The 23,327-nt window shown below is 39.8% G+C and overlaps 2 protein-coding genes across 4 annotated transcripts in view; both read right to left on the bottom strand.

Annotated features, from left to right (window-relative positions):
• The window catches only part of mtbp (MDM2 binding protein), a 45,481-nt gene extending 37,723 nt beyond the window's left edge, over positions 1-7,758 (bottom strand). The window contains exons 1-7 of the mRNA XM_080896977.1: positions 7,591-7,758; positions 7,184-7,264; positions 6,379-6,452; positions 5,867-6,009; positions 5,686-5,744; positions 4,744-4,888; positions 1,355-1,469 (exon numbers count right to left, since the gene is read on the bottom strand). Of these exons, the coding sequence (XP_080753103.1) occupies positions 1,355-1,469; positions 4,744-4,888; positions 5,686-5,744; positions 5,867-6,009; positions 6,379-6,452; positions 7,184-7,264; positions 7,591-7,657 (684 nt within the window). The 5' untranslated portion in view covers positions 7,658-7,758. The remainder of the gene's footprint in view (positions 1-1,354; positions 1,470-4,743; positions 4,889-5,685; positions 5,745-5,866; positions 6,010-6,378; positions 6,453-7,183; positions 7,265-7,590) is intronic.
• Positions 7,759-8,089: 331 nt separating this feature from the next.
• On the bottom strand, positions 8,090-23,026 carry zfat (zinc finger and AT hook domain containing). 3 transcript variants are annotated; one of them, XM_080895395.1, is made up of 24 exons: positions 22,819-23,026; positions 21,990-22,148; positions 21,624-21,785; positions 21,314-21,442; positions 20,981-21,094; positions 20,775-20,897; positions 20,601-20,680; positions 19,805-19,887; positions 19,557-19,631; positions 18,289-18,437; positions 18,075-18,166; positions 17,759-17,907; positions 14,477-15,389; positions 13,880-14,006; positions 13,513-13,745; positions 13,296-13,377; positions 11,918-12,037; positions 10,835-11,008; positions 10,608-10,696; positions 9,995-10,133; positions 9,645-9,751; positions 8,769-8,856; positions 8,551-8,648; positions 8,090-8,465 (listed from the first exon to the last, which is right to left on the bottom strand). In XM_080895395.1, exons 1-24 carry the CDS (start codon positions 22,835-22,837, stop codon positions 8,271-8,273), a joined length of 3,699 nt encoding a protein of 1,232 aa, XP_080751521.1. In that variant the 5' UTR covers positions 22,838-23,026; the 3' UTR covers positions 8,090-8,270. The 3 variants fall into 3 exon arrangements, with proteins under 3 accessions (XP_080751521.1, XP_080751522.1, XP_080751520.1); XM_080895396.1 differs by having other exon boundaries at positions 8,090-8,471; positions 20,601-20,656; XM_080895394.1 differs by having other exon boundaries at positions 8,090-8,471; positions 22,819-23,025.
• Between the last annotated feature and the right edge of the window lie 301 nt (positions 23,027-23,327).

Below are 23,327 nucleotides of genomic sequence, written 5' to 3'. Positions count from 1 at the left end.
TTGACAAACTGCACCATAAAGCTATAATTTATGTTTACTGATTCATTATTTCCAGCAATCTTCTTTAACACTTGGCTTCAATAAGCTTCATGCCCCAGTAAAATAAAAAAAATAAAAAATAAAAAACTTGATAGGAGGGGGGTTTAATGGGTCAAAGTGGGCCAAGCTGGGCTGAACTGATACCAGCTAGTTCAGCTCTGCCAGGTCAATGCCAGTAGGACGGTGCCTTTTCCCATGACCCTTTAATGACCTCCAGTAATTTTCCAGATTCATTCAGCATGATGTGAGGCAGAGATGTTTTGCATTTGTGCAGAGCAGGGATAGTGGATGTATTGGACAAAGGATGCTGGAGATGGAGCTGTCCAGCAGAAAGAAAAGACGAAGCCCTCAGTGGAGGTTCATGGATGTTGTGAAGGAGGACATGCAGAGGTTTGATGTGACAGAGGAGGATGTGTTCGTAATAAAAAGCCCAGGACAAGCAAGCTGGAAAGTTCAAAAGGACACGGCTTTTTCTCTGGCCCACAACAGTATTTGTCCAGAAATTGCAAACACAGACACACAAAGTCTCACATACACAGTGGTTAAAACAAAAGATGTTCATTCCCTCAACAGCCTGTACCTACCAAACAGCTTTTTTCCCTTCATTGCTCCTTTGAAACCACCAATTACACCCACATTGCTAGGTTTGGAACAATTACATCCAAGCAAGTGTATACAGACACAAGACTTCACAGTCCTCTCTTTGGTAAGCAAAACAGCATCCACAGACACACTTTCCTAGAGGTCTCCGCTTTCCTGTAACTGACAAACAGCTGAGGTTTACAGCATCCACAGAATCTTTATTAAAATCCTCCGTCTCAATAGTAAGTTGGCCCTTTTGGCCCACCACAGTTATAAAGACCTGCTATGCAGCTGCTGCAGTAAAAATTACAAAGTTTTTTGTTTTTTTTCTTTGGGGAGTTTTTAACCAAAAACTTGTATTACTGGGGAGTTTATGGAATATGTGATGTAAATTAAAGTTAAAATTTTTGCTCATATCCATTTCCGTCTCAAACTTTGACCACCAAGCGAGAATTGTGACCAATTTTTTTGGAGCTGTGTTTTGTTAAATAGCTTCAGCAGTTTCACTTTTCCAAATTCTGACTGTGGTGAGGCAGTGTCCTGCAATTTCAAGAAGTTGATAATAACAGCAATTTGATATTTATTCAGTGATTGGATAGATCTCCGACTCCGTTTCTTCAGTTCTTTTGTTTAAAATATTCAGCTCATTCACACAACTGTCCTGTGCACATCTGAGTACATCACTAGTCTGAAAATGTGCACCATCTCCAGAAGTTACCCCAGCAACCCTTACCTTCTTCTCTCTGATAAGCAGGCTTCCCCTCCATATTTCTTTGGAGTCAATACAGCTGTCCAAGTCAGCCAGCTTGACCAAAGCGGCGCTGATGGAGGACGCCATTTTCTGCCATCTGAATGAAGAAAACAAGAATCGCTTGATGAGCCCGAGTAACTTTTATTCTCTGTTAGACAGCAATATTCAAGCCCATGTGTCAGGTTTTCTTATTGCCTACAACAGTTCTGCAAATGTTAATCGTACATTCACGTTATACCAATAAGCCTGTCACATTTAAGATGTCTAGTTCTTATCAGGTAGGTGGTGTTTTGATGCCTTATGTTAGGGGGTGAAAAAGGTCATTCTGGCATCTCCTGAGATTATCTGTCTTCATGTTGCCAAAGTTAATTTGTTGTTTTTATCATTAAGAGTGCTTCTGCAGAAATGTTCATCCATGTGTATCCATCCATTACTTCAAGTCAGCACCTTCTCTTATTTATCCATCTAACTCCCCCTAGTGGTGAGCTAGGAGGATTTCATTAATAATGGGTTTGTGTACATTCCCAGTCATCCAAGTCATGGTTGTCTAAAGAGCTTAAAAATGAAGGGAAAAAATGGACTTCTTTAAGTCACTGGAAACCCTCTCATGCATACTCATCGACTCCCATCACCCACTGAAACACAAACTTGGGTTGAACAGGACCCTACACCACACCCTACCAACGTTCCCTCTAAGGCACAGATGGAAAGAGAAGGAAGACACACGTAAATAAAGCTCTTAAAACATGTGGTTGTCCCAACTGGGCCTTCATCAAATTACCAAAGATACACAGGAAAGAAGATCAGACATCAACTAGGGAGAAAGGCGATGACTGATGGAACAACATTGTCATCCCTTATGTACCAAGTTTATTAGAGGAAACAGGAGAATGTTCTCCAACCCCAGCATCTCAGTGCACTTCAGTCCCAGCCACACTTAGACAAAACCTGGTTCATCCCAAGGAAAAAACTCAGACACTGAGTGTCTGAGTGCACGCTGTGCTGTGCAATGAGGAGCACTCAGACCTCTACATTAGAAAACCAAAACAGCCACTCCACAAACACATGGCACAACACAGGAGAGTCACCTCGACGGTACATCTGCAGCTAAAAGATGAATGTCACTCTTTGAATGATGCCAATGTTCACATACTGGACCGGGAAGACCAATGGTTTTGGAGGAGTGAAAGAGGCCATCAGCTGTCTGCCACCTACAATCCACTCACACCTCACTTTAGGTGACCTCAACAAGTCACATGATAAGATGGGCCATGTACTCACACTGATTTCACCTTTAACCCCAAGTAATGATAATGACCTACACCTTTTGTCACACCTTGGCTCGTGGAATGACACACATAATCAACAGTGGTCCCAACGACCTCCTTCTAAGGGGAAAGCCCATACTAGGGATTAAGGCTACGTCCACACTAATGTGTTTTTGTTTGAAAACGCATCGTTTTCTCTCCGTTTTGGCCTCCCGTCCACACTGAGACGGCGAATTTCTTCCCCGAAGGAAAACGCTCTCAAAAACAAATACATTTGAAGATGGTGCTTTCGCGTTGCAGTGTGGACAGCGAAAACGGAGACTTTCGAAAACGATGACACATTTTAGTCAGTCATGTGACAAATTAAACTAAGATAGTGGAGGGCATTATACAGCAGTTGTTTTGTTTGCTCTCAATTTTGACAGCCCTATTAAAGATTAATATCAGTTTGTACATGCTTTCTTCAAATTCTTTAATTCTCACTTGCTTTTGCAACTTTGTACTTTTGTGTTACTCGCAGCAACAACTCCACCTCATTGTTAGTCCATTTAAAAAACTCGGTGCTTTTCCTCGACATTTTGCCGACACGTTTCAACGAGCCGGAAAGTAAATAAACGGCAGACAGAAATTAGGCAGGCCGAATCATCTTGCGTTTCACGCATGCGCAGTACTGGAACGTAAGCGTTTTCAGCCGTTTCAATGTGGACCCACAACTCTGTGAAAACGACTGAAAACGCTAGTGTGGACACGGAGCGTTTTCAGACAAAAACGCCGTTTTCAAATCTATCCGGTCTAGTGTGGCTGTAGCCTAAATCCCTGGGACTCTCCACCTTTTGTTTTTAGAACTGAAGAAGCCTCTTGGATGAGAGGTGAAACTTTTCTTTTTTTCAAGCTCTTAAGTTCACAAATAGCACTATTTGAAAAGTTTCCTACAGTAAAAACAAGGCTCCTTTCAAAGTTACAAAATAAAATCTAAGAATTAAAGGACATTACAAAAAAGCCCATTTTTCATAGGTTGCATTGCTGTTAAAGAGTTTAAGTGAAGGCCTATTTGGCATTCTTCAGTAAGAGGGAATGTGCAGGGCTGGGTATCGTCACTGATTTCTAGAATCGATTCGATTCCGATTCACAAGGTCCCGAAAGGATTCGATTCAATTCGATTTGTATCTGGGAAATTTTGCCTCAGACAGTCAGAAATATTATAATTCAGATCAGTACATTTACATATTTTTGTATCTATAAAAAGGAAGCTGACACTCGCAAGACTTTATCAAAGGTGTGAGCATCACAGAAGATGCCTTTGTGTGTAGGAGCTGAAGATAAAACACAGAAAAACATGAAGGTGATTTTCCTGGCCTGGGATTTTATAAAAATATTCTGCAGTAGATCAAAAACGAAAGAAAACCATTAATCAACATATGAACATTGCCTCTGAAGTTACAGCGGTTTGATTAGAGACACGGCTAAGCGTTTTGCATTTTGCATAATTTTAAAAAGTTTAAATTTGTTCAGAAGTCTATTGAACAGCAGAAATTAGGTTTTCTTTTCAGAAGTAAAAGAAAAAAAAAAAAAAAAACAACAACAACAACAGCGGCCGACAGCGCTGTAAACAACGGTAGACTTGTGACAGAGAGAGAGAGAGAGAGAGAGAGAGAGAGAGAGAGAGCTGTGCATGAAGTGTGATTTTATCGTGTTGGAAGCAAAACAGCAAAAGTCAGAGGGAATCCATGACAATGTTTATGTGAAGCGTAGTTTGGATCTTCTTTTGCTGCTGGTTCGGTCAATATTGTTTGGAGAGAGATCAAACTAACAGCTTTAGAAAAGGGCGTAAACACAAAGCGCGGACCTGCCGAAACATCAGAATCAGCGAGCTGTTGGCTTTCAGCCCCGACCGGGTGAGAAAGACGACATCTCACTGATTCTGATCCGTCAGCGGCTCCGCGCTTTATGTTTACATTTATGTGCAGAATCCGTGTACCTGCTCTCATTCATTGTTTTAGCTGTTTGGTGGTTGTTGAAATTTTGTGAGGTTTAATCGATAAATCGATTATCAAAACCCACCCCTAATAGAGTGTAATGCATGGGTATTTTTCATCTTCTCACCCAGGTGTGTGCTGTGTGATGACACTGATCTTTGCAGCATGCCAGGAGGACATGTGTTTGACGGCTCCCAGCAGAGGCAGGAGGTCTTTAACAGGAGGGGACTGCTCAGCAGAGCCCAGCACCAGAACATCCAGCAAGGCTTTACCTGATTGAAAAACATAGGAAACAAAAGGACACAGTGTTTCCTTCTTTTATTTATTAATTTTTTCTTTCCATCCATCCATCTCTTGGTAGGACGTATCAAGGCAAGTCGTGAGCTTTTAAAAAGTAGGCAGAATCGCTTGTTATCAAAACCAAATTACAAGAATTGTAGTGACTCTGGCTCCTCAGGGTAACTAAAGTTAGAGGGTAACTGTTTCTGAACTCCTGCGGAGACTGTGTGCCAAAAAACCTTCTCTTAAAAAAAACAAACAAAAAAGAAAACACTTCACGAGGGAGATTTGCAAAGAAGTCAGAGCATTGGTGAACACAGATTTATGCAGTACAGCAGGCAACCTTTTCCACAAGGTTGCAGCAGGCAGATTTTCAGAATCTAACTGCTTAAAATTCAACAGCACTCTTTTAAGAAGAAGTTTTAATTCCTTGATTTGGCTAAGACACAATCGCCCCATGAGAAATTATTTTGTGCAGCAAACTTCTTGTTCTTTTTTCCCATCAGTAAAACAAGCCAATCTTCGTTTTTTTTTCTTAATGCAGAATGGAAGAAACTGAAGTGGCGAACTGCGCCCTAAAGGTAATCATCGAAGTCACCTGAGAAGTGCTGTGTGGAAGCATTGTGGATTAAAAATCCTCAAACTAGATTTTTTTTTTTTTTTTTTTTTTAGTAAAAGCCTTATAAGATCCAAGTTAACAGCTTCAAAACTGCGAGCAAATTATATAAAAATTATAAGGCGGAAGATATATAAGTATAGAAAGTAACCAATGTTAACTGGATAACAGTACCTGGAGGTGGAAGCTTGTCTGACAGCACATGCAGTCCCTCTGCAGCCTCCTCCATCAGCCTGTTAAAAGTTGAGAACAGATGAGCTGACATGTCACTGTCACGCAGATTCTTGAATGGATAGATGGAGCAAATCCCTGTTACGGACAATAACTGCAGACATTATCATTATTATCATCTCACTCTGTCAGTGTCAGCTCATCAGCCTTTTGGTCCGGTGCCTCCTGGTTCTTCAGAGAACCCAAACAAGCTTCCAAAGAAGTGGGTTTCTCCTCCTCACCGTCACATCTGTGAAGGCTCAACTCTTCCCATTTAGAGGTGCAAAACTGCCAAACAAGAGACAATTACTAAACTAAATCCAGAATTCTTTATTCACAACTTAACAGTTTGAAAGGTAAAATTCTGCATTGTTTCCTTGTCAAATGTGTGTCAATGTGGTTAAGTATGAAGCATAAAGTGCTTTTGCAGTTTTAATAACGGCATTCTGTACCAATTCCTAACTTGCCATTGCAAAGATGAATAAAACTGTTGTAAAGCTGATATTGTATTTAATAAGTAAGAAGTAAGAAAGGAAATGACACAATAGCTACGTTGGTGCAGACTTTGACAACTTGTGACAATTTAAAGCATCACACATAAAAAAGCTGTATATACAGGCACCATATCTATGCTCTTGAATCTTCCAAGTGTCTCACCTGTGCACCTCCGTGACAAGCCTGAACAGCAACGTACCACCTCCGAGCTGACGGGCTGCCACTGAGAGAACAAGCTGGGAAAACATGCAGTGAGAAAGATGTAAGGAAGGGAAATAACTTGGTCTGTCTTAACACTGATACAACACTAAAGTATATACAGCTGTAAAACACTAAGTACAACGCACGATTCAATAACTTGTAGAACCACTTTTAATAGCAATAACTTCATCTTTTCTCACATGGTTGTTGAGAAATTTTGTACCACTCTTATTTACAATGTTGCTTCAGTTCACTGATTTTTCATGCACAGCTCTCTTAAGTTTTTGCCACAGGATTTCTGCCAGGCTGAGGTCTGAACTTTGATTGGGCCACTGCAACATCTTGATTCTTTTCTTTTTCAACCATTCTGAGGAAGCAGATTTGATGCTGTGCCTGGGATCATTGTCCTGTTGCATTAGCCAATTTGAGCCAAACTTCAGCTGTCAGATAGATGGATTCACATTTGACTCTAGAATACTTTGCTATACAGAAGCTCTGACAATGCAACAGTGTCTTACAAAAACTGTTTGCTTTGTATATGTTTTATTTTGCAAACTACTACTTCTTATCTTATTTTTGCCTCATGTATTCGTAAATAGGTTTAAACGGTGTTCCTTTATGACTGATTTGATGACCAATTTAGCATCTGGCCAAGAAATGACCACTGAAAATTGAACATTTACAGTGATGCTGATTAGTGATTAATGTGCAGTATCTAGAACCAATAGATAGAGCAACTATCTAAGTTATCTATCTGTTACTGTACCTGGAAACACAGAAACCTTCTCTGACTCCTGAGTGGAGATGTCCACGAGTCTGCCATATATCTGCTTTAGTGGCTCCAAACCTGCGATCAGTGAAAACTGAGCTGTCAGGATTCATTACAAGCAGATTTCTGATTTATTTAAGACTGAAAAGAACAACAAGTAGCAAATTTGTTAAAAGCTGCTAGCATAGTTCACTCTTCAAATTCTTTGACCGGATAACCATCGTGATTACAAACAAAATGTGAAACACAAACGTATACGAACAAAGGTTAACAAAGTCAGGACGATATTAAGAGCTCAGCCAGACGAAGTTTACAGTTACAAAGCTAACACGGGCTAAGTCTGCACACTTTTAAGGTACTGGCAGAGGAAGTATTACATGTTTCCAAGTTAAATGAAAACTTACATTTAAAACCATCCGGCGACTTGTCATCAGTTCGGCAAAAAGATATAACTAAAACATACCGGTCCATCTCCAGTAAATATTAGTAAATATAGGATTGCTGTTTGTTTATTGGGCTCTTTCGGTTAATAGAAAAACACTCGCGTCAAATTTCCCACCAGTTCATCTTCTTCTGCGCAAACTAACATGCACTGTTAGCACTCAAAAGGCTCTTCACCGCCATCTATTGGACTGAGACGGAACTACATCATTTGTATTAGAGCCGTTCTAGGTAAATTAATAATATTTAATGCGGTTCAGCGACAAATAAATGTGCGAATAAATTACACATGAATCAGTTTGCATGGTACTATTTTCATTTTAGAATGGTATCTGTGGTTTTAACTTCCACCTTCTTCTTACCTGGTGTTTACTGGGAAGTCTGCTTTGTGGTATTTCTAATACAGTATATTGCACCATGTTATGAGCCTGTCATTAAATTTGATGAAATGAAGCAAGCACATTCAAGGGAAGAGATTTTATTAAAATATACTTTGTTAGTACAAAATATACCACATTATCACAGGCGTATTGCACTTAATTTCATTACTGTCTGAAAAATATATGTAACTAAGTGTTGAAAATGTTGCTAAATCCATATTTTACTGTTTATTGGTACATTATGGTAAAATGGTAGCAAAACACTAGTTGATTTCTACAGTGTGTTCCTGTACGTAGACAATATAGTGGTGTGTGTCGTCTCCCTGAGTAAGGACTGTCAGTGCCTCCAGGCTGTGTCCCTCCTCTAACACCATCACCTGGTCACCATTTAGGGCCCCCTCTGTGTTTACCACCATCAGCTGGTTGCTGCAGTTACCGACTTCCTGCTCGTCGGCCACCTGCAACTTCAGAGACAGCTCAACATAAACTTTTTGCCATTTTGTAAAATCTCACCTCCTTACATGGTGATGTTTTGTCGCTCACCTGCTGTACAACAGCTACAGTGCCTGGAGCCATGGCGACCATGGAGGTGACAGCATCCTGAGTCTCTGAACTGAGCTCAGTGATCTGCTGGATGTTAACTGAACAGAAAAGGCACTAAATGAATTCAGTGTTATATAGGACATAGGTAAACGCACATTATAAGCACATAAAACAGCTTCAGTTATCCTGAAGCTGTTGCTGCTTCTTGAAGGTTTTACCGTTGTCCTGCAGGGTTGCTAATGCTGCCTCTGACAGGTGCTGTTCATCCTCCACAGACACATACTGCGCCTCTACTTCCTCTCCCACCTACGTATTCATACACAAGGAAGAGATTATATTAAGTTAGTTTCTAGTTACTACAAATAAACCCAATGGTAACATTCTACAGCTATGGGATACTAAGGTGCTAACATGGTATGGATGACATGGTGTGGATACAATGTTTACCTTCTTTATTTAGCCAAACAGGACAGCGGTAAATAAGTGATAAAATTTCATTCTATGTTTGGATGCATGCTCAATCATTCATGTATAGAAATCCTGTTCATCTGGATGTGGGAGAAATGTTTTCTCATTCATTTAAGTAATCTCTTCAGTGTCAGATCAAGTTACGTAGTAGATTTCCTGCTGAAGCATAAATTGGGTGAAAGTAGCAGCTCTTAGCCAGAGGCTGTTTGTTTTCCCCAATGTATAATTCACAGCAATCCTCCAGGTACTTCACTACCTGCACTACATTACTCTCTTTGTGCCGGGGGACCCAATCCTTGGGGTAGACCAGTTCTTTGGCGTAGTATGTTTTTGGGTTTGAAAGCCACAGAGACGTGATTTTTAGAGAAAATGATCTGTTCCAATATTCCTGATACCAAAACAATAACCAAAGAGTCTTACTAATGGAGCAGTTAGTCTTCTCTTCTGGATCAAGCAGATGGCACAACACAGAAGAGCTACAGTAGCTCGCCGGGCCCCGTTTCTCTACAGTAAACTCTACATCCGGATAAACAGAATACCCTTTCTAGGCTACCAGTCCACACACTTCAGCGTTCACACCCAGCTAGCTTTATTTTATTATCATTGTATCTTGTGTATTTGTTTACCTCCCAAGGGCCTTCTACCACTTTCAGACTGTGTTTGCTCTTCAGGTGACGGTTCAGCTCCCACTTTGTGCCATAAACAAATTCACATTCGGGACACTTCATACCTCCTAAACATAAGCACACACAAAGAGCTATATTACACTTTGTTTGAAACCCTACATACTCTAAGTCAGACAACAATTACAGCTACGACAGAGGTCAGACAATGTAGTAACCAGAGCTTGCCAAGAGAAAACAAATGTCAACGCTGTATTCAAATGTTTTACAAATGTCTAGCTGCAGTGAAATTATATATTAATTAATAATAATCAAGGTGCCTGGACATAGTGGAGGGAGAGCAGAGTTAGGACCTTGCTGTTTCAGGGCGTCAGGGTTTGGCAATCCGGGTCCGGCATTCTCGTATCTCTGATCCGGGTGCTTCACATTGTAGTGCCGCTTCAGAGCGCCAGCAATGTTGCAGGAGTAGTGACAGTGAGCACAACGAAACGGCTACAGAGACAAACACATGTTAGTGCTGCTGTTTAATTCTAGTTTTCTCTTGTTGGGTAAAATTTTGCAGCATATCTAAAGCAAGTTTTTTTTAAATACAGAATGCTGATGGGTCATTTCATTTGAAATCAACCAACTTTTAGAACATTTTCTGCTCGACCGTTTGAGATTTGCATGAAAGTTTTGTGGTTCAAGGAGTTTGGTGTAAGGATTACGGCTGCTACACTATTTTCAGTCATCTGTATTTCTTTATTCTACTCTTTTTTTATTAGTATATATTTTCTTCTTTGATATTTGATAAATGATGCTAAAATCTCACAGTAATCATTATAGGTGTTGAAACTTTGTATCATAAAAGGCCCGTGTTGATTTGAGATGGAATCACGGACCCTGATGGTTTGTCGCTCTATTTATATTCTGTTAAAAGATAAATAATAATAAAACTGAGGATGGTAAGGTTAGATGTAATCTGACCTTAAATTTAGCGTGCTGCTCCATGTGTCTGAGTAAGGAAGGTTTAGAGACCGAGGTGAAGTCGCACTCTGAACATTGAAACCGCTTCCCTGGACAGACGCAAAGTAAACACTGTGACATTTATCATCACTGGTCATTAAGAGCATTTGTGACATACGCAAAGTTATCATTAATTTTAAATTATAATATTAAAGAAATACATAATGTAATTTTAACAAAGTGCATACCTTCATCTGTGTGGCTCAGTCTGTGGCTTTTCAGCGTGACTTTAGATTTGAACTTTTTCCCACACAGATCACAGAGGTGACGTCTCTCCGTATTATGTCGGTTCATGTGAGTCTTCAGGTTGCTTTTACTGCGACCTGCATAGTCACACACGTTGCAGACGTATGGCTTCAAACCTACCCACACAGACAACAACATACAAACACACACTTAACAAGCTGCCAGCAGAAAAGATTATTAAGCAATTAAATTAAATTATTAAGCAAAAAATAAATAGACATTTTGAACATGGAAATCTTCGTTTCCAAATGCAATCAAATTATATTTAAGCCATAAACAGCAAATCTCAGCAGGAAAATGTTTTTACTCCTGAACTTTTAAGAGATACGCGACTAAAGTGGATATTTTATGGATACTTGGTGCCAATTGTATTTACGAGTGACTGTTGAAAAGGTGCAGCCATCGGTGATCTGGATTAGAGTCAGCCAAGTATTAGAATAGAAAGAAAAAGAAAATAAAGCCAGATAAACTTTTTTGAAAATTGTTGTTTTATAAACTGACGAGGTGAAAAAAAACTTATCAAATCAAGCGAGTACAGCAATTTGCTTCCTCAAGACAAAATGTTGTACTCTACAGCAGATATGAACAGGCTGTATATATTAAGCAGCTTCAGCCGAGCAGGGACATATTCTTCAGTCTTAAAGTAATTTTAGCAATCTCATTCACCTTTAAAAAAAACATCTGCAGAACAAAAAGTCCTGCTGCAGAGACCAGTGCAAAAGAAAAATAGCCATTAAAGTGTTTCTTTTGCCAGCATCACACATGGACAATTTTGCTTGTTTTTGTTTTCATCATTTTAAGAGTAACTTGACTAATGGGCCAATTTCCCTCAACAACATCTGCATGTGTATTTGCAGTCTGCTTCATTCTTCTGGACGACGGCCAGGAGGAAGAGGGACAGATGGTAACTCAGCTTTCAAAAATAATGATACAGTAAAACTCTGTGCAGAGGTGCTCGCCCACATGTGCTGAGGACTTGTGCTGTGTGCGTGTCGGCAGCTTTAAAGAGCAGAGTGTTATCAGACCTTGATGGGCCCAGATATGCTGCTGAAAGTCACTGCTGTTCTTTAGGAAGTAGGAGTCACAGTAAGGGCACTTCTCTGCACGCTGCACCATCAGTCCTTTACCTTGTATAGGAAGAGTGTCTGTCCAAAACATCCATGCAAACAAAGAAACATGCAGTAAATGTACAAGATGGCAAATTTCTAATGGGCATCAAAATATTGTGAAAGTTAGCAACAGAAACTAGCTTTGCTATTTATTTATTTTAGCCTTGTGCGACAGCTTTGGCTGAAAGCAACTGCAACACTTTGATCATTTAAAGGTCCGGGGTGTAAAATCTAACCAGTAGATGTCAGCAGATTGCAGTCAATTGTTGCTGTTAAGCAGCATCAGGGAAAGTTTCTTGGAAGTGGATCTAACATTGTTGGACTCGGACACTTAGTGAAAAAGTTCTTGTTCAGTATAATCAAACTATTTATCAGAGGGAAAGTGTGATTTTTAAGAGACTCGAGCCTAACATTAGCTGGCATAACTTAGTTTATGACGCATAGCTTAGCTGTTGTTGTTGTTGTTTAGTTGGCTCGTTTTGAAAGCTCTCTGGAGACGGGGCGGCCACATGTTTAATCTGCTGATAACAATTAATATCTGGAATAAATAAGCGTGTTTAGGGATATTTTGTGTGTTAGAGCTCTGAATTGAGTTTGTAAAATGTGGCTTAACGTGCGGAAGGGGAGGATGAGGTTTTTATCCAGATCCCAGTTGAGTTGTTTTACTTTTTGGTGAAGGGGACGGGTTCTCGGATGATTAAACAGAAGCATCATCCTACATATCCTGAGTCTGATGGTGGAGGCACTACTTAAAATTTGCCACCATGGGACAGAAATGCCTACGAGCTCTTCTCCTCCATCTTTGCCGTACTACGTATGTGGACAGTCTGTGGACAGTCTGTGGACAGTCTGTGGACAGTCTCTAGCCAGACACATAAAACTCAAGTAGGTGGAACATCGCCAGTCCATCTCAGCCACTTCAAGATGGTGGGCCAACATGGCAGCTTCCACAAATCAGTTCCGCGTGTATTTTTAATAGATTAAAATTAAGTTTATGAAATCACATCAGTTTGCTGGAAGACCATTCTACACTGTGTATTTATGAAAGCAACATTATTTTTATATAAAATTACCTGACTGACTGTGCTCACAATACGTGCCCAATAAAAAGTTATAATAATAATATAATATATATAATTATATAATAATATAATTTGGATTTAGTGAGGCAGGAGCAAAAGGTAATACTGGCAGTTTTAAAAAGACAGATCTGAATCTGCTTTAAAATAAAAACAAACAAGAATGAGTTATATAGTTTTTTGTAGTGACACAGCAATGCTTGTGTGTTCTTTACCAGGGTGTGACGTTTTAATGTGGTGCTTTAGTCTGTGCTCTGGATAATTACGATGGCAGACAGGACACGTCTCACTCCTCCCCTGTAATTGAAGAGAAGACACAAGGAAAGGCTGAAGGAGCAATCATTTTTAGTTGTTTAAGCCTCAGTGTATAAATTCAACAGCACCACATATTAAGAACCTATCACTAGGAACTGGTCTGCTCAGGCTAGTTACCTGCTCTTTGTGTGTTCTCATATGTGCTTGAAGTTTGTATTTGTCAGGCGTGCTGTATTTGCAGTCAGGATTCGAACAAGTCAGCAGCAAGCCACTGTGCTTCTGGATCTGGTGTCGCTTTAAAGAGCTTTTGGTGATGGAAGAGTAGCTGCACTTTGAGCAGTAATGCAGGTGCTCCTTGGTGTGTGTGCGCACATGGCTGTTATAGTGGACTCTGTACCAGAACAGTTTACCTGTGCGGCACAAAACTGTGATTAGGAGCTGCACACAGTATTTAACAGTAAATTACAGTTAAGTGAATATTAAAAAAAGCAGGACAAAGCAAATCCAATCTACTCAAAGAGTTTTGTTTTTTTATTTGTCTTACCGCAGTATTGACATTCTAGTTCTCCATAAATTTTCCTAAGCCGCTGGAAAGTCTCCATATTGAGCTGAGTCTTCTGAAGGGATGAAAACACCTGCTCGAATGCACTGTGATGGGAACCCTCTGAAACCTACCAGCAGAAATGGACAAATGCAACCTCAGTATAAGACTGGATAAAAATGCTTGTCTTCTTACCATGAGTGATTTATCGGAGATGATTTATCGTGAGAACTAAACACACTATAAAATAGTTATTGCTCAGCACTCATGCAGAGGACGCTACTTCAAACTGAATCTCTGCATTGGCAAATTAAGCAGGACTATCTACATATTTAAAGTCATACAAATAGGAAGAAGGATACGACCAGATTAAGGAATCTAATCCCAGTAAAACTACACTTGTTTTCACCATTTAAAAAAAAAAAAAAAATACAAAATGTGTTTTTTTCTCTTGGTAATATTGGTTTGTGATCTTAAAGAATAATACAGCTAATGTGGAGGTGCTTCCTCGTTTGTGTAAATATAAAACATAAACGAGGTAACATCTAAAGAAGAAATATTTTCATTAGGAATTAAATCATATTATAATTTTGCATTTACCTCCTCTGATTGTGCAGCCTGGCTGTTGTCTGGACCTGCAGACAAATGTGTGCATGCGCTGGCATCAGACGGGGTTATAGTTCGTGATGATGATGATGAAGATGATGTGCGTGTGTTCTCAGCAGGTGCGTGTCCATTTTTTTGAGTCCCAGCCTCTAAGTGTGGACTTTGAATGTTCTCTTGTGATAACAAGGTGTGCGAGTCCTCTTTGAGTCTTTCAGCTGCAGAGCTGCATGAGTCTGGCGTGTTAATGTGTGACATCTTCTCTGCTGCTGCTTCTTCTTGTCCGTCTTTAAAGGTTGGCTGTGCTTCTCTCTCTTCTATTCCTACTTCCTTTCCCATCTCTCCATCTATCAGCGGCACTGCCTCTAAACTTTCAGCGGGATTTTTATTAGCCTGTTCTTCTTCATTCTCTTGCTCTCTCTCTTCTCTCAGCTGTTCTCTTTCCACATCTTCCCATTCCTTCCCCCCTGTGCCATGTTGTCCGTCCTCTTCTCGTATTCTGTCTTCTTCTCTCTCCTGTGGTATCCGGCACTCCTGTGTGTCCATGCTCGCCTCACTCCCCAGCATGTCTCCTCCAGGCTGAGCCAAATAGTAGCTGCTGTTGATGGAGTCAGTGAAGGTCTGCTCTTGATCTAGTCCTGGGTGACACTCTGTCAAGTGACTCTTCAGCCTCTGTGAGCTGACAAACTTCTCGTTACACACGGAGCACACGTACAGGAAGAGGTGCTTCCTGACATGAGCAGAGAGGGCAACCATCTTGGTCACGGCATGGTCACAGAGCAGGCAAGCGTAGGGACGCTTAGGCCCATGGACTAACATGTGGCGCTCTCGCTCTAGGTGGTTTTTGAAGCGTCGGTTACATATGTGACAGTGGTAAAGGAGCTGTCTGAGGCCCTGGCGAGTTTTTAACCTGGATTATATAGACAAACGGAACAGATTACAAAGGCAGGGTCACAGGAAACAGTCAGAGATATCAGCAAAGATCAGTTTCCAAATCTGACAGTGACAAAATTAAGTAATTTTCCCCCTTTTCACCCAAATTTAAAAAAAAATGCATGTGTTGTAACTCGCAAAGATCATTTGCAATTAATTACAAGCCAAATTAGTAAAAAAAAAACAAAAAAAAAAACAAAAAAAACAACACTACAGGGAGTGCAGAATTATTAGGCAAATGAGTATTCTGTCCACATCATCCTCTCCATGCATGTTGTCTTACTCCAAGCTGTATAGGCTCGAAAGCCTACTACCAATTAAGCATATTAGGTGATGTGCATCTCTGTAATGAGAAGGGGTGTGGTCTAATGACATCAACACCCTATATCAGGTGTGCATAATTATTAGGCAACGTCCTTTCCTTTGGCAAAATGGCTCAAAAGAAGGACTTGACAGGCTCAGAAAAGTCAAAAATAGTGAGATATCTTGCAGAGGGATGCAGCAGTCTCAAAATTGCAAAGCTTCTGAAGCGTGATCATCGAACAATCAAGCGTTTCATTCAAAATAGTCAACAGGGTCGCAAGAAACGTGTGGAAAAACCAAGGCGCAAAATAACTGCCCATGAACTGAGAAAAGTCAAGCGTGCAGCTGCCAAGATGCCACTTGCCACCAGTTTGGCCATATTTCAGAGCTGCAACATCACTGGAGTGCCCAAAAGCACAAGGTGTGCAATACTCAGAGACATGGCCAAGGTAAGAAAGGCTGAAAGACGACCACCACTGAACAAGACACACAAGCTGAAACATCAAGACTGGGCCAAGAAATATCTCACGACTGATTTTTCTAAGGTTTTATGGACTGATGAAATGAGAGTGAGTCTTGATGGGCCAGATGGATGGGCCCGTGGCTGGATTGGTAAAGGGCAGAGAGCTCCAGTCCGACTCAGACGCCAGCAAGGTGGAGGTGGAGTACTGGTTTGGGCTGGTATGATCAAAGATGAGCTTGTGGGGCCTTTTCGGGTTGAGGATGGAGTCAAGCTGAACTCCCAGTCCTACTGCCAGTTCTGGAAGACACCTTCTTCAAGCAGTGGTACAGGAAGAAGTCTGCATCCTTCAAGAAAAACATGATTTTCATGCAGGACAATGCTCCATCACACGCGTCCAAGTACTCCACAGCGTGGCTGGCAAGAAAGGGTATAAAAGAAGAAAAACTAATGACATGGCCACCTTGTTCACCTGATCTGAACCCCATTGAGAACCTGTGGTCCATCATCAAATGTGAGATTTACAAGGAGGGAAAACAGTACACCTCTCTGAACAGTGTCTGGGAGGCTGTGGTTGCTGCTGCACGCAATGTTGATGGTGAACAGATCAAAACACTGACAGAATCCATGGATGGCAGGCTTTTGAGTGTCCTTGCAAAGAAAGGTGGCTATATTGGTCGCTGATTTGTATTTGTTTTGTTTTTGAATGTCAGAGATGTATATTTGTGAATGTGAAGATGTTATATTGGTTTCACTGGTAAAAATAAATAATTGATATATATATATATATCAATATATATATATATATATATATATATATATATTTGTTTATATATATTTGTTTATATATTTGTTTTTTGTTAAGTTGCTTAATAATTATGCACAGTAATAGTCACCTGCACACACAGATACCCCCCTAAAATAGCTAAAACTAAAAACAAACTAAAAACTACTTCCAAAAACATTCAGCTTTGATATTAATGAGTTTTTTGGGTTCATTGAGAACATGGTTGTTGTTCAATAATAAAATTATTCTTCAAAAATACAACTTGCCTAATAATTCTGCACTCCCTGTATATTGCCCACAGTATTCCTTCACCCATCCAAATCATTGAATTCAGCTGTGCCAATCACTTCCATGGCAACAGGCGTATAAAATCAAGCTTTTACAAAGAAAGATCTATGAAGATCACGTTTGATGTGAAAGCACTTGAATGGAGTCCTGACATCAACCTGATAGAACACCTTTGGGATGAATTAGAGTGGAGACTGCGAGCCAGGCCTTCTGGTCAAAAATTCCCATAAACACTCCTAAACCTTGTGGAAAACATTCAGAGAAGAGTTGAAGCTGTTATACCAGCAAAGGGTGGGCCGACATCATGTTAAACTCTGTGGATTAAGAACGGGATGTCCCTCTAGCAAATACGTTTGCAATATAGTGTATCTACAATGAGCTACATTAACGTATTGTTGCATCAGGAACTCTTCCCTCTGTCTTTGGCTATAAACCCCATTCAACACTTCACGCACCACCTCCCTGGAGGAGCACCTCACAGTTTGAAAACCTCTTCAGCAGGACAAACCTCAGTTGTTGGTAGCTCTGGTAAACAGTGGGATCTTTTAGATTATGTCGTTTCTCCATGTGTTTCAGCAGGTTCTTGACATCAGAGTACTTTTTCTCACAGAAGCCGCAGTGCTGCTTCACCTTCATATGGACACGCTCTATATGGACCTGCATCCACAGAGACACAAATTACAAACCATGCAGCTTCACACTGAAAATATATTCAGTATATCTAACACGGTCAAAAGAGAACTTTAATATCTTGAAGCCTGTGTGTTAATGCTAATAATACTCAGCATGTAACAATATGACTACTGAGAGCAGTATGCCAGCACCTTGAGGTGTCCTGGGCTGAGGCAGGTGAAAGGACAGTGCTGACAGCTGAACTTCTCTCCAGTGTGCTTCCTCAGGTGAACATTCAGGTTTGCTTTAAAGGACAAATCTAGTAAGTAGTGCAACTCTTCCTTTTCCAGTTAATGCTATAAACACGATCAACTTCAACTTTGTATTCATTTACGCAGCCATCCTGAAATCTATAGACTAATTTACCTTTGATGGCCGATGCGTAGTCACAGTGCAGACACTGAAACGGTTTTTCTTGGGTGTGTGTCCTCAGGTGAGCAACCAGTGAGTGTCTGAACTTAAAGATTTTGTTACAGAACTCACAGGCAAAAATTTTCAGGTGGCTCTGAGGCAAACTGTAAGACAGCAGGTGACAATATTACATTTCTCATAGCTGATCAGTTTCACTCCTGTTGATATCATGGTGAAACAGGGTGGACCTAACCTCTGTCATATTACATAAGAAGAAGCTTTTAGCTACGCTGTAGCCCCAAATCTAAAAACTGTGTAAAATAAAATCCACATACAGTCGTGTCTATACTGCCGTGTGAAAAATTAAGTGCACCCCATGAGCCAGCATTTTGTAGTTAGCATTAGCTGCAATAACTTGAAGTAATTTTTGAAGTAGGTTTTCTGTAGGACTTTAACAGTCTCTCACATCACTGTAAAGGAATTCTGCCCTCTTTTTCTTTACAGCGTTACTTTAGTTTATTGAGGTTTTGCGGGCATTCATTTATGCACAGTGCTTTTAAGATCCGGTCAAAGCATTTTAGTCGGGCTGATGATGTCTGGACTTTGACTGGGCCATTACAACACCTTGATTCTTTTTTTTCAGCCATTCTGTTATAGATTTGCTGTTGTGCTTGGGATCATTAATCTGTTGCACATTTTAGCTTTTGGGCAGATGGCCTCTACAATACTCTGGTATACAGAGGAGTCCACTCAATGACTGCAAAGTCATGCAGCTGTAAAGAAGCTCTAATCATCATAGTGCCACCACCATGCTATGAGCTGTGTGTGTGTTGATAATATGTTGCATCTGGTTTTGTCTGTCCTAAGGACTTTATTACAAAAGATGTAACCTAATCCATGCTTCCATTTTTTTAAGTTCTTTCATGAACTTTAATACTATACATGCTAACTGAGGCCTGCAAGGTATTATATGTAGTGGTCTAATACTAGGATAATTTAGTGGGACGCCCACTCCTGCTTAGATTAATAACTGTCTTGTATACTTGTAAATAATCTTTCTCTCTGTAGAATGATGGACAAATTGTTTGGAATTGGCCTTAAAACTATTCTCAGCTGCTCTGGAACAGTCAAGTGAATTTGATTAGCAGCACCTGGATGCTACTTACTTTCTTAATTTCTGTAAAGGCAGTAAGGGTGCGCTTATTTTTTCACATGATGCACATATGAAGAAACAACATTTGAGTGAAAATACAACTACAAATAATAAAATATTCAAAAAGTACTTGGAAGCATCTTGTTTGATAGAACATTCCTGGAAGCCCCTGCTGTTTGTCGTTGTTGTTGTGGTAGGATTAGAACTAGGAATAGAAAACAAAACAAAACATTGACAGGTCACACAGCGACAACCAGAAACTTAAAAATCTTGTAAAAGATTGTTAATGTTCACAAACCAACTATTTCACCTAAAATCAATTACACTGACTTCTAATTACTTACAAGAAATCTTCTGGTTTAATAATTTATTAATTACCTTGGCTCCTGGTCTGTTTGAGGGTTATCTGTGATGGCTTCACTTGCAACATCATGTGACTCATTCTGGACGACTGCAGAGTGCTGAATGTCCAGAAAGATCAATATAATAATGTCACAAAATACTTTTGGACAACAAACACGGTATCTTTTTTAGGACAGAATCACGAGTTCAAATTCAGCTGAACTACTAAAACTTTCTTCACTGCAACAAAAACACTGTTAACAGGTTATAGAGATGTCAGCAGAAAGTAAGTATAATGTAAACACTGTGCACAATCCTGTGTTTCTAAAGGACAGAATTGAATTTTACTTCTGTGTAATTTCGAGTTTTATGAGCAACATAAAATCAAAACACCACGTGGCTAACATGGTTACAAAAGGAAGAGGTCTCAAACCATGTGTAAATTAAACTGTGTAACTTTGTTAGAAGACTTTGTTGTACATAAAAAAAAACATATTTTAACCCTTTAAAGCCAAATGTAATGTATTTAATACATAAGTTTTTAGGACTCCTAGAAACATAATCAGTGTAATAGTTTTACCCCCAGATAAACAAAATAAATTGCACGTTACATTTTTTAGGAATAAATTACAAAAATAGCTGGATGTGGCAAACATGATACAAATTAAAATTAATATATGCAAATTACTATATTTTATTTTTTTATTTGTCAGAAGGTTCGATAAACACTCCATTTAAGAAACTGATTTGGGCAATTCCATGGTTCAGGCTTTAAGGGGTTAAAATCTGTGTGAACTGACTCTTTGCTGTTCCACAGCATTTCAGCACTTACCTGAGGTTGAGATTGAGGTTTGATAGAACCAGATTCTGCTTCTGCTGAACCTTCCTCTACAGGAACCATTTTAAAAACACCTTTTGAATTAAAAGTGAAGTATTATAGTTATTCATAAAACTGCATTTTTAGCCAGAAAGTAAAAGCAGGCTTAAATACCGCTTTAATGCCAACCTGGAAGTGTTTCATATTCTGTCAGAACAACACTGATAACAGATTTTTTGTTTCCTGTTGCTTGGCCTCCTTCCTTGGAGATGCAACTGTGGTTGGTTTTTAAGGATCTAGAGTTTCCCCCTTCTATAAACAGAGAACAAAAGATAGATCAGATCATTATTCTTCCAATAATGATTAATTTTAAGAAACCATATTCATGATCTTACTGCTTTCTCGATCAAGTCCTGATTGTGTCTGGTTGTGTTTATTCTGGTTTGGATCAACTCCTCCGGGATCCACATTTTCCGTTCCCTCACCTTCTGCTGTACCAGAGATGCTCCCTGAAAATTATTGTGTGTATTAAATTGATAAACTTCAAATGTTAGGTACAGTAACTAGATCTACTTTAACATCTTCAGTGTGTGTGTGAAAAGATTTAACAGTCTTCAAGCAACATTTCTAGCATGCTCTCCAACTAACTGTTCTTTGAAATCATCTGCGGCAGGCATTGACTTTCCTGCTGATAAATTATTTCACATTTGTGCCCTTTGATTCCTCACCATTTTCCTCCTCATCTGCATCTTCATCCTCTTCTCTTAGGCAGATGTGTTTAAGGATTTGACGCCTGTTGCTGAATGAGCGATGGCAGTGTCTACATTCCAGGCCTGATATCCCATCATTTTTTTGTGCTAAAAAAACATTATTACAAAAACATATGTACCACAGATTAGTAACAGCAAAGCTACATTACTAATCAGGAATACAAAACAAGAACCAGCTATCCAACTAATATAATCAGTTAGCAGTCTGCAGACCAGTACTACCAGGTAACAAAAGATTGATTTACACTGTATAAGGCAACAATACCACCTTCTGCTGAACTAAATTGTTGAATTTCCTCCTTTTTTCTCTTTTCTTCTCTGGAGTTATTCTCTGGAGAATGGCTGGAAATGGCCGTGCCCTCTGTCAAATCTGTGCGTATCTTCTTCGTAGAGCCCTTTGGTCTTCCTCGTTTTCGCTTCACCGGGGTCTCTGTGGGCCAATAATCCAACAGAACAGTTAAAAAAAGGCAGCACTGTTTTTTTTTTTTTCATTTCTTGCAACACATCCACCTAAGAGAACAGCATCAACAAAGACATTATTCTGCAATCATTGTCTGTGTAGCCAAAACATTTACAGACCTGAGTAAGGTCTTTTTTTGTGATAGTAATAGTGGTGATGTGGTGGTGCTCTGACCTGCCAGCTTCTCCACAGGATCTGCCACAAGAGGCTGCAGCGCAATAATGATGTCATCTAGAGGCTCCTGCTGAGGGTGCAGCTGGGAGCAATGTGCAAGTAGCTGGGAGCGACTTGGAGAAAAGACGTTGCACAGGCGACACATAAACACAGAACCAGCTGGGGACACAGAGAGAAAAGGTGGCATATCCAGAGCCTTTTGTTAAATAAGTTGATCTCGTCGTGGTTTTTTTTTTTTCTTGTACCGTAGAGGTTTATGCGTTAATCAACTAATATTTGTAGCACAGAGAAGATACATTTTGCGGCAATATGAGAAACTGTGGGGTGGATATTGGCTAATTTTACCGTGTTATATACTGCATGTTTGTAATCTGCTGGAAAATGTAAAAAGATTAATAACAAACAAGTAATCGGTTTTATCTCAACTCCCAATCCACCTCAAATGAAACATATTATTACAGGAACAATAGCTTAAAAGCCACTCCCAAACTAACCAGATCGTCTAACCAGACATTGTTAACTTCTATGATAATTATTGCTATAGTAAAGTACACGTGTATAATTTGTCATTTAATGCTGATTTAAGTGTGGGAACTACATTGACCGTGGAGTCAGGTGACACTGTGTGTTAACGTAACAGGTTACGGTTTGTAGCTTATTTGTACTTTTCTTTCTGTATAGTGTCCATAGTTTGAGCATAACATTAAAAAACGCCAAATGAAACGGTGCCCTTTTTTTTAACCATGCACGTCTGTTTATTTTGATTTGGCCCGAGTTAACATGAAGACCCGAAAAACATATTCGAGTTGAAGCTAGCCAAATTTCTTACCTGCTTTTTGTCCATCCATTTCCCTCTGCGACCAACGAGCGAAGTAATACTAATTTATATACAGGCCAGAACCTATATGCGAATAAATTTATTCACTAAATCGTGATTTAGAGTCTATTTTTTACTGAATAAAGACACACATTTCTGTCGAATCTGCGGCACAAATCCTTCAGGCCAGCGGAAGTTTGCTGGAGCTGCAGCACTGTAACAGACATCGCCCTCTGTGGCAGGAGGACCGCACTGCAGCGCAAAGCAGCGCGTTTAGGCGTTCGGTGCATACACACCGAACGCGATAGAAGCGACCAAAAAGCGCCCCTGGCTGTTCGCTTGCACATTCGGGCCTCGAAAAGACTAGAGATTAAAAAAAAAACGAACGTGTTACAGATTCTGTGCTATTTATCATATACTTATACAAATATAGTCAGAAATGTGTCATTGTACAAAAACAGTAAATATACTTAGGTTTCCTTATTTCTTCATTTTCTTCTTTTAAAATATTTGTCAAAGAA

Source organism: Rhamphochromis sp. 'chilingali' (genome assembly GCF_963969265.1).
Source record: "Rhamphochromis sp. 'chilingali' genome assembly, chromosome: 11".
Lineage (NCBI taxonomy): Eukaryota > Metazoa > Chordata > Actinopteri > Cichliformes > Cichlidae > Rhamphochromis > Rhamphochromis sp. 'chilingali'.
Note: the sequence above shows the minus strand (reverse complement) of the source record. Positions and strands in the feature narration are given on the sequence as shown.